This window comes from Trichosurus vulpecula, chromosome 1 (genome assembly GCF_011100635.1).
Source record: "Trichosurus vulpecula isolate mTriVul1 chromosome 1, mTriVul1.pri, whole genome shotgun sequence".
Classification (NCBI taxonomy): domain Eukaryota; kingdom Metazoa; phylum Chordata; class Mammalia; order Diprotodontia; family Phalangeridae; genus Trichosurus; species Trichosurus vulpecula.
The window spans coordinates 312,681,536-312,693,400 of NC_050573.1; the positions used below are offsets into that span (position 1 = coordinate 312,681,536).

At 39.0% G+C, this 11,865-nt stretch overlaps 1 protein-coding gene across 1 annotated transcript; it reads left to right on the forward strand.

Moving 5' to 3' along the window:
* Window positions 1-8,405: 8,405 nt before the first annotated feature.
* On the forward strand, window positions 8,406-8,990 carry LOC118833907 (40S ribosomal protein S7-like). The gene has a single exon (XM_036741326.1). It carries the CDS (start codon window positions 8,406-8,408, stop codon window positions 8,988-8,990), a length of 585 nt encoding a protein of 194 aa, XP_036597221.1.
* The last annotated feature ends 2,875 nt before the right edge of the window (window positions 8,991-11,865 follow it).

Genomic DNA, 11,865 nt, shown 5'->3' on the forward strand with positions numbered 1-11,865 from the left:
CATAAGTAACATTCATCGAACAAATGTGATTCACTTTATATTATTCTACTGAAGAATGGACCATCAAATGAACAGCCAGACTTACAAAGCAGGGAATATAGTGTAGAGAGGCTCATTTAGTCCATTATTATACTGGTTGGAACTGAATCTCCTTAGCCAAAAGAAATATAACACGCATCTAGGTTTTAGGATATGAAATTGAGAATTGAGGATATGAAAGCATTAGCCATTCGCTCTATACGGACAAATGAAAGCCTAGCAATGGATCTAAAACACCGGCTCATAAAAGAACCTCCATTGTGACATACAAAGAGAGTTTAGCATAGAGAGAGGCCAAACATTACAAAAGACAACTCATTTTGCCAGATGGGGTTTATCATCAATAAAAAACAAATTATCATGGATATGTTTAGGGGAAAGCTATAAATATTTGTGTTCCTTGCAATTAAGAGAGAATTAACCACACAGAAAAGCAAACAACAAGCTAAAGAAAACCTTCTATTTAAATGTAAAGAAGCTATTAAATATAGGCCAGGCAGTGAGGCCATTTCAACTGAGTTGAACAATTTCCAACAGTGATTAGATATTAAAAGATAATACTAACCCCAACTGTAGGACATGGCAGGAAACATCTGAATGGTAATAAATACTAGTCCTATAACTAAAAAACTACAATTGAAAAGAAAATATGTTGCTCATAAAGAAGATAGTAAAGGAATGAATCCAAAGGTGAGGGGTGATATGCCTCAGATTGTAATCTACATAAATATCCAGCAAAATTCTGATGATAATTACAGATTTCTTATACTCAGCAATACCAAGTATTGCCCATTATAACTCTGTGAATGATTCAGCAAAGAATTCCGACTTAGAAACTAAAAGAAACAATGAATGCTGACAGGCTATCTTATTCTCCAACAGATGTGCCTAATTTCAAGTTAGAAGAGTGGAGTGAAGGGTTTGCTATGGAAATTCATGATAGTCTTTTTAATGCTAAAAGTTATAACAAGTATAAAATCATAAAAGATGGAGAAAATATGTGGTAGGTAATGAAGCAATGAATAATGCAACTTGAAGGCAAAACACTTTGTTTGGGCAGATTATACTAGGAGGCTGTAGCCAGAATGGCCTTTGTTTTCTTTGAATGACTCAGTTTACCTCATTGAGCTTCCCTGGACGCTGGGGCTTGCTCTTCCGGGGCAGGACCACAACTTCCTGTGTGATGAGTCATGGGGCTGGCTGAGGGGAGGTGTTAACCTCTACCCTAGGGGGAGGGGCCAACTCAGGAACCAATCGGCCCTGGTCATTTGGGCGGAGCTTGATGATGTCAGAGACTCTATAAGAGGGGAGAGGACAGCTTGAAGATCCTCTCTCTCTTCCTTTTCCGGTTGGAGCCAGCGACAGTTACAACGACAGTTACAGAGGCAGTTACGACAGTTACGTCAGTTACAGCCACAGCGACAGACACAGCTGAAGCAGGAGCTGCCAGTAGCAGAGCTAACCTACGGGAGAAAGCTGAACAAAGACTTCAGGCCATTACAGCGACAGTTACAGCGACAGTTGGAGCCAGAGGCAGTTACAGAGGCAGTTACGACAGTTACGTCAGTTTCAGCCACAGACACAGCTGAGGCAGGAGCTGCCAGTAGCAGAGCTGATCTACGGGAGGAAGCTGAACAAAGACTTCAGGCCAGTGGGTAATCTTATTACCATCGAGGGGGAAGCATGATTTTGCTTTACGCAATCATGCTTCTCTGTAGCCTCCTGGTTACTCTTGCAAGGCGTACTTATTGGGCCTGGAAGATTATGATCAACATATCAAAATGGGGTTGCTGGTTCATGGGTTGGTTACTGTGGAGCCTAAATAAATGTTTTGATTCTTCTGCCTTCTACTTTGAGAGTTTCTTATATCCGGCGGTTCCGAACCTTTCAGACATGTTTATGATCCTCTTTGAGATTATAAACTCTGCCCTCCTGATACATTTGGCGTCACGAACAGGATCGCTAGGTATAAGATCTCTATTTAGAAGCAGAACAATTTCAGAGGAAGAGATGAATATCCCAGGATGGGAGGATCCATTTTATTCCTCCCTAGCAAAAGAATTGGCTAAAAAAGCTGGACCCTGTGAAAACTGGGAACCAAGGCTACGGAGAGGAGATCCTAGGGATTTGGAAAAGTGTTTACGAGAAGTTGGGATTCAGTCAGGGGCATCACTATCTAGGCAAAGCTGGATAGTGTTATCAGCCTACCGGCTAGTATACGAAAGATTGAGATTAAGTGAAAGACATGGGGGCACTCCTACCCCACAGGAAGAAGAGGAATCTCAGATAGCAGGAGACCAAACTGACTCAAATGAGAACTTTTCTATTAATGTGGCTAAGAGCAACAGGAGACCAAAAAAGCCCAGAGTGCATTTCAACCCAGCCCAGAAAGAGCCTGACTGCCTGCTTCGTCCTAGCCATGGTGGCAGAGGAAGTGAGTGGGGAGAGAATGAGACAATGTTAGGGGCTGAGGCACAAAACACTACTGGGGTTCAGGATGTGCCTCACACAGAGAATAGGAGATGGTTAAATGATCAGACAAGGGCTCGACCCATACAAAGGAGGAAGACAGAAACCCGAGGTGAAGATTCAGTTACAAGGGAAATTCGGGAAGATTTCTCACCGCAAGAGGTCACAGATATTTTGAGTAGATTCAGCCAAACAATAGGAGAACCATTGATATCTTGGATGGTAAGACTCAGTGATCAAGGGGCCGGTGGAATATCAGTAGATGGGACAGACTGCATGAGATTCATAGGTATCAGCCATGATCCTCTAGTTCAACAAGCTTTTAGGGAACATCATCAGCAAGGAGATGGTGATAGCAGGACTACTCTGTTGGCATTAGCCGCTGTGGGATGCAATAAGAGATATGCTACTGATTCTATGTGGCCCACTGAGCACAGACCCTGGTATTCACTTAGAGATTGTATCATGAGACTAAAGGAGGAGGTAATGAAGACTGCCATTATGACAGGAACTGCAGACAAATATTACAATGATTCAATGGAACTGCCTCATAGGAATTTAATAATTAGGACAGCTCCCCCTGCTTATAAACAACTAATTTTGAATTTATTACTTGGAGAAGTAGGGAGCCGTCTTACAACAGTGATAAATAAGATTTTACAGTTACATGACTTAGGTGACTGGGGAGGGGATAGATCTCCTCGAGAGAGAAGGGTGAATAACCAGCAAACTTGGCGCCAAAGGAGAGTAACAAGGAAAGAAATGTTTACTGCTTTATTGAGAGCAGGAGTAGGTTTTGAAATGATAGATGGAATTCCAACCAATGAATTATACAGAATGTATAGAGGACTTGATAACACGAGAAATAGGGAAATAAGAACTGCTCCTGCAAGCCCACAAGCCACTCAGACTGACGGTGACCTTGTGTGATTAACGGATGAAAACTTGTACATTTGGGGAAAGGCTGGGAGGACAATCCTAGTCTATCTAGGGTGGGATCCTCTTGGCTTCCTCATTATGTTCCTTTTGAAAAGAAACATTTCCCACCTGAGTTTGGCTCTGATGTTGGATCTTTGCATAACTGAAATCTCAACCAAACTTGAGATGATTTTATTTGAAGAATTATAGTCCATACTTGTCTATTCTTTTTGTCCTTTGTTTTGGCTAACCTTGTTGCTAGTTTTGTTTCCTTCAGGCTTAAGCACCTTGCACTTTCCGGTGACTGCCTAAGCATGTAGCATTCTTGGAATTCCTGCCAGCTCGTTAAAGAAATGACCTCTGGAATGGGACTTTTTGGGGGCAGGGCCATCTCTACATCCAATTTCAGCATGAAGAAGCTATGGAAAATGAGACCTTCACCCCTCACCCCAAGATTTTGAGCCCCAATCGTTCAAGGGGGGTGGAAATGATGATAGTGTTCTGTTTACTTATTTTGTGTTATCCTTGCTGTGTTGTTTTATTGTTATGATATTATTGATCCTATGTAATGGATACAAGGATTTAGGGGTGGACATTTGAATTGTTGATAATTGTTTTGGGGATGATTGATTGAAGAGATTATTTTGCTGGGACCTAGGGGTGGATCGCATTTGAATCGTTAACCAATGTTTGGGAATGTCACTGAATGATATGTTTTGCTTTATAATGAATGATATGTTTTAGTTTCCTTTGTAATTGGATCACAATGTATGTTCTAGGATACATGGCTGATTAGATTATGTATCCTATAACAAGGGGTGGAGTGTAGCCAGAATGGCCTTTGTTTTCTTTGAATGACTCAGTTTACCTCATTGAGCTTCCCTGGACGCTGGGGCTTGCTCTTCCGGGGCAGGACCACAACTTCCTGTGTGATGAGTCATGGGGCTGGCTGAGGGGAGGTGTTAACCTCTACCCTAGGGGGAGGGGCCAACTCAGGAACCAATCGGCCCTGGTCATTTGGGCGGAGCTTGATGATGTCAGAGACTCTATAAGAGGGGAGAGGACAGCTTGAAGATCCTCTCTCTCTTCCTTTTCCGGTTGGAGCCAGCGACAGTTACAACGACAGTTACAGAGGCAGTTACGACAGTTACGTCAGTTACAGCCACAGCGACAGACACAGCTGAAGCAGGAGCTGCCAGTAGCAGAGCTAACCTACGGGAGAAAGCTGAACAAAGACTTCAGGCCATTACAGCGACAGTTACAGCGACAGTTGGAGCCAGAGGCAGTTACAGAGGCAGTTACGACAGTTACGTCAGTTTCAGCCACAGACACAGCTGAGGCAGGAGCTGCCAGTAGCAGAGCTGATCTACGGGAGGAAGCTGAACAAAGACTTCAGGCCAGTGGGTAATCTTATTACCATCGAGGGGGAAGCATGATTTTGCTTTACGCAATCATGCTTCTCTGTAGCCTCCTGGTTACTCTTGCAAGGCGTACTTATTGGGCCTGGAAGATTATGATCAACATATCAAAATGGGGTTGCTGGTTCATGGGTTGGTTACTGTGGAGCCTAAATAAATGTTTTGATTCTTCTGCCTTCTACTTTGAGAGTTTCTTATATCCGGCGGTTCCGAACCTTTCAGACATGTTTATGATCCTCTTTGAGATTATAAACTCTGCCCTCCTGATACATTGGCATAAGATTGTCCATCAACTATTGGATTTGTTAATAGGATTAGGGACTAGATCTGTGATTTTATTGGTACAAGCAATTCCCAGGTAAGGAAATTCCCTCTACCAGTACAGGTAGAGATATAGTATATACCTTCTCTAAAACATAATCTTAAAGAGTTACCTAAAACACTGTGGTGATTTGTTTGTTTGTTTTTTGGGAAGTGGGGGTATATGAAATGACTTAACCAAGGTAAGTTAGCAGTAAAATGTGAACTTAAATCATCTTATTCTGGAGCCAGTGCTCTTTCTGCTGTAACACAATTTACTCTGTATATATTTGGTATTTGCTCATCAGTATTCATTTTCTTTCTCCCCAGTATAATATAAACTGCTTGATGGCAAGGACTATTTTATTTTTGTGCCCAACACAATGGCTAAAATATAGTAGTGCTTAATAAATAGCTGTTGAATTAATAAATAAACTTCTTTTAACCACCTAATTTTATAAATGAGAAAACAAAGGAATAGAAAAGTTAATTGACCTGACCGAGGTTACACAGCTTAGAAAGTAGAAAAGTCAGGTTTTAAACCCAGGTGCTCTCATTCTAAATCCAATACTCTTTCTACTAGATCATATCACTAGGACTAAGGTCTTTGACTTATTTAAGACTATAGTAAAAAGTTCAAAATTATATCAGATTGCTAAAAACAAAAAAAGAAGTACCTTTTTTTCATTTCTACAAAAGTCAAATTTATATCACAAAATATAAAGGGAAAAAATAAACACTCTGAATTCCCCTTTCTCTCAATCTAGAATAAAACAAAAATATAGAGAAACATGGTAGGGGGAGCCGCAGGGAGAGAGTTTTAAATGTGCTCCTGCAATTAATCCAAATGATATAATGTAACATAAAGAAAGCCAGAATAACTGGTCCTCTTGCCAAACATTGGGAAAATACAACAATACAATTTCCAAAAGCATATGAGATGGAGATACATTTATTATCCCTCTAGACCAGAGAAACAGCCAATAACCCTTTGGATAATTCAAATGGATAAATACTGACTGAATTAATCATATAATATATGAGGGAATTGAGGGGATTAGGACGGCAAGTGGCTGATTGTCAGAATTGAGTGAACCACACTGACTTCAAATTGTGACTACACTCTGGAGCTAACTCTGAAAGCTAGCCCTTTCTATTGAATTATGGGTAAGAAAATTTTATTTAATTGTGAAAATTGGAAGAAAACCTTGCTGTATTGTTTGTACCTTGCCCTACATGGCTGGGAAGCTGGATTACCCCTACCTGCTGCTTAGAGACCCTTAAATAAGGATTCAGGTTATGCTGACCAGAAACTCAGGCAGATCCAAAGATTGATGCGAGGAGTTTTTTTCTCAGTTGTACATCTCAAATAAACCATGCATATTATCTGAAAACTGGCCCTATACTTATCAATCAGTGATTGTTTCGATTTCCCTTTGATCATTTGCAGACACTTTGGGAAGTGAGATACCTCCGTTTCTGATTTCAAGGAATTGCATCTGTTTACTCTTCCCCTTCCATCTTGGAAAGTCTCTAATTTTTCCTCCAATTAGAGATCAGATTACTTAATGCTAGTGCTGTTTCCTTTTAATTAATTGACCTTATTTGTTTAATTGTTTTTAATGCATAAAAGTCTGTCTCCCCCTGTGTTAGGGTCCAGCCCTAAGGTGAGGAAGGGGCTTGGTCTCTATTTGTTAGGCATTTGCCATATATTGCTTAATAAATTGATATGCTCAGAAGATTGAACTTTTGTTTCCTCAGGCATTTAATCTTTCACTCTCCACACTGATGAATCCATGAGATAGAGGAAGTAAACACAAACAATATATACACCTTATCTACACTTCTATTGCAATCAAACAAAACAGTTGAAAAAATGGGGTTCAAATGCATAGGGTGTGGAACTAGATGGTGTTTTTTAGGAATTCTAAACTGTTTTATGTTATGACTTTGTATCTGTCAGGCAGAACTTTCAAATTATTTGCATTAGTAATTGATTTTGCACATTAGTTCAGCCAAATGAAAGCTAGTTAAAAGGATATCTTGCCTAGATTAGTATCTGTAAGGTATCAGATGATGGGGCTATTACATTGTGTAATTCAAGGTCAAAATTTTACTGAATAAGTTCTATAAGTCATGAAAATTCAGTTAGTAATTATGAACCCGCATTGTAAAAATGGCAATATGATTTAGATAATTGTTTCAGCAATTATGTAATAATACAACTTATATGATACTTATGGTTATTAATATGTAAAATTAACTTTTTTGTATTTTTTTAAATTGTCCTTAGAGAGAAGTATGACATAGAGGGGAAAAAAGAGGGCAGGAGCAAGAGATAATAAAAGACAACCTGCAAGCAAGCTCCTCTTATAATTACACACTGTCTAGAGAGCTAGAGAAAGACCCTTACTATATTTAGTGGACCCCTGTGGAGAATTTGTGGGAGGACATGGACAAAGGTTGCATAGTATGAGAAGTCACAGACTTGATCCTTATTATTAGGGGTCATACCACATCACAAATCCACCGAAGTACTGAAGTTGAACCATCTGGAGAAATCTTCAAAGGAAATAACACTTCCTGAGAGATTAAACTTGTGGCTAATAAAATGAAGAGGTATCTCAAATTGCAGCAGAGGTATCTAATAGGTCAAGATGATACTCCATTAACAGAAGTAGGGTGATGGTTTTATTTTTTCTTTATGTCATCAGCACTTAGCACAATGCATGGCAAGTAGTAGATATTTAATAAATGCTAGCTGATTGTCTAACTTCAATTGTCCCTTGATTCTCATATTATCTTTAGTTTTTCTTTTTCTATTTTCTCCTTCCCCTCACCAGTAGGCATGATCAGATCTCCCTAATTGTGATAGAAAATAGAAATGGATATGATGGAGGATACAAGTGGAAGAGATAACTTTGGGAAGTAGAAGGATAACCTCTTCCTCTAACATCACAGAGAAGTAACACAGAGTAGATGAAGATCTGACTAATTTAAAGGAGATGTTATAAATTTCATGTCAGTGGGCCCTTATCATTTCAGTAAAGTTGGAAGATATTTGCTGAGATTGAAGGAAGAGAATTTAAGGGAAAAAAGGAAAGATATCCAAGCTAATTTGTGACCCTGGCCATCAATTCCAATCTACGGCATGATCTGGCATTAAAATATAATGTCTTGCCTTCTTCCTGTAGCCGAGATTTCTGGTGCTCCTGCGAGAGCTCTCCCTCTTCCTAGACCAGCACTCATCAAGATGGTGCCATGTTCAGCTCCAGAGCCAAGATCGTGAAGCCCAAGGGCAAGAAACCAGATGAGTTCAAGTCTGGCATTTCACAGCCTCTGTTGGAGTTAGAGATGAACTCTGACTTAAAGCCTCAATTAAGAGAGCTGAATATCAAAGCAGTTAAGGAAATTGAAGTTAGTGGTGGCAGAAAAACTATCATCATTTTTGTTCAAGTTTCTCAGCTAAAATCTTTTCAGGAGATCCAAGTACGACTAGTTCATGAATTAGAGAAAAAATTCAGTGGCAAACATGTGGTCTTTATTGCTCAGAGGAGAATTCTTCCTAAGCCAACAAGAAAAAGCCGTACAAAATATAAGCTAAAGCGTCCCAGAAGCCATTCTCTAACTGCTGTGCATAATGCAATCCTTGAAGACCTCGTCTTTCCAAGTGAAATTGTTGGCAAGAGAAAACGTGTGATACTAGATGGCAGCAAACTCATAAAGGTCCATTTGGATAAAGCACAGCAAAACAATGTGGAGCACAAGGTAGAAACATTTTTTGGCATTTATGAGAAGCTGACAGGCAAAGATGTCAATTTTGAATTCCCAGAGCTCCAGCTGTAAATGCAGAAATGATTAAATAAAGTCCAGTGTTCATTAAAAAAAAAATGTCTTCCTAGTCTCTTTAACTTAGTACTTTAGCTAGTACACCATACCTTGCCACAGTCATTTTTCCATGTTTTCTTTCTTTTAAAATTTTTTTCATCATTATGAAATCAAAAACCAGAAATAAACATTTCTTTATTAAAAGTATAAATATTATGATTTCTATCACATACTTTTAAAATGTATATATTAAAATCAACACAGTATTTCTAATATTCCTCTGCTTGACTGTATTTCCTTAAATTCTTTCTGTATTCTTCTGTGTTTTTTAAAGAACTTTCATCATACTCTTATTTCTTCTTCTTCTTCTTCTTCTTCTTCTTCTTCTTCTTCTTCTGCTGCTGCTGCTGCTGCTGCTGCTGCTGCTGCTGCTGCTCCTCTTTCATCTTAGTCTTTTTAATCTTCACCTTATTATTATTATCATTATTATTCAGCTACTGCTTCATCATCTCCATCATCTTATTCATCATCTACCTTTCCTTCATCTCCATCTTCGACAACTTCTTTGGCATTTTCTTCATCTTTTTTCTCTTCTGAATCATCATCATCATCTTCTTCTTCTTTCTCTTTCATTTTCCTCATCATCATTTTCTTCATCTTCTGATGCTTCTTAATGTTCATCTTTTTATTTTTCTTCTTCATCTTTATCTTCTCCTACATCATCTACTTTTTCTTCTTCAACATCATCTTCTTCATAATCATTATCTTTTTTATTCCAATATCTTTTCTTCTTTATCATCTTTTTCTTCCTCTTCTCCTTTCTTCTCTTCTTAATTTTTTCTTCTTCATTTTTTCTTCATATCTTTTTTATTCATCATCATCTTTTCTTCTTTGTTGTGCTTATCATCTTTTTCTTCATGTCTTTTTTCTTCTTTTTTCTTATGCATCTTCTTTTTCTTTTTCATCATCATCATGTTCTTCTTCTTTTTCATTGTCATCTTTTTTTCATCGTCTTTATCGTCAACTTCTGCTGCTGCTATTGCTTCTCCTTCTGGTATTAGTATTACTTCCCCCAATTCCACTCTGAAATTCCCCACCCCCAAAAAGCAAGCCCTCCCTTACCACAAATATATACAGTCAAGAAAAGCAAATCCATTGGCTATATATAAAAACTTATGTATTATTGTGCATTTCTAGTCCATCACCTCTCTGCCAAGATCTGGGGAGCATAAATCAACATTAGTGTTCTTGGAATCATGATGGTTCATTGAATTGATCAGAGATATTAAGTCTTTCATAGTTCTTCCCTTTACAATTTTGCAGATGTCATATAGGCTGTCCAAAAAGTCTGAATGACATTTTAAGTTATTAAAGTTTTAGTTAAGCTAAAAATATTAAAGTTTTAAACTGTATTAAGACTTTTGGAATGTTCTGTATAAGCTATTTCTCTGATTCTGCTCACTTCATTCTGTATCATGAGTCTTCCCAGGTTTCTCAAAATCCATCCTTTTGTTATTTCTTATGGCACAATAATATTCCATTGCATTCACCTATCATTAATTTGTTCATCCATTCACCAATTAAAGGATATCCGCTTTGTTTCTAATTATTTTTTCAGTTCTTCTTACATCTAAAATTTTACTTGAAAGTATTATCTCAATAACCAAAACATCCTTGTAGGCATCCAAACCCAACCTCTTACAACCATAACTAAAATGTTTTATTTGCCAACTTTTTTTAGTTCCTGGTATTTTGATGTCCAATTGGTAACTGTTTTAATAATCCAGCTAGCAGCTTCTGTGGGGGCATAAGATCCCCCCACAGCCAGCACCCAGGAGGCTGCTGGCACGCCCGGAAAGCACAGGTCCTTTTTATCTGCTTAAACAAGGAAAGCACGGTGAAGGGGTTGACCAGCTTACTTTAATCCAGCATTCAGTTAGTTCAGGGGAGCATACAGACAAGCCTCAACAGACAGGCCAAATACAGATTACAGTCAGCTAGTTCAGGAAACAAACAGCCAACACCCTGAAGTTCAGAACATTCATTTAGTTCGGGCAAAAACAAAACCAGCACCCCGAACTTAAGAATAAAATACAAACAAATTACAAATATCAACAGACAGACCCAGTACAATTCATAGTTACCAACATCTGGGCTCAGCCCAAGACCAAGGGCTGGCCCAGAGTCATGCTCGCTACTGCTCCCATGCCAACCGGAAAAGGAAAAGAGAGCTCTTCAAGCTGTCCTCTCCCCTCTTATAGAGTTTTTGACATCATCAAGTGCCGCCTGAATGACCAGGGCTGATTGGTTCTTGAGTTAGCCCTTGAGTTAACACCCAATAGGGCATGGCTCTGGAGTTAACACCTCCCCTCAGCCAGCCCCATGACTCATCACACAGGAAGTTCTCTGCTTCCTGGCACGGTCTCTGGGCTTCCTGTCCTGGAAGAGGAGCAGCAGGCCAGCAAGGCCCAATGAGGTAAACTGAGCCACCCAAAGAAAACAAAAGCCATTCTGGTTACAGTAACACAGTGGTTTTTCAGGTCTTTCAGGAGTAAAAAATAAACTAACTTAATATTTATTTTTAGGTAAAATAGGAAGATACAAACAGGTAGATATATAGTGAGTGTGAGCTGATAGAAGAATATTCACTTTCCCATATGTTGGGCCCAAAGTAAAAGGAAGACTGTAGTAGAGCAAAGAAAAAAAAAACAAGACACATACACTGATAGCAGGAATACCTAGGAGTCCAATTCCTAATAGAGAATGCCTATAAAGAGTGGGAACTCAGAGGCAAGGCCAGACAGCTGCTGACTGAGGCAATTCATGAACTACAGAACAGGCAATGCCAACTGTTACTACAAAACAGATGGCAGTAAAGACCTAGAACCAGAAT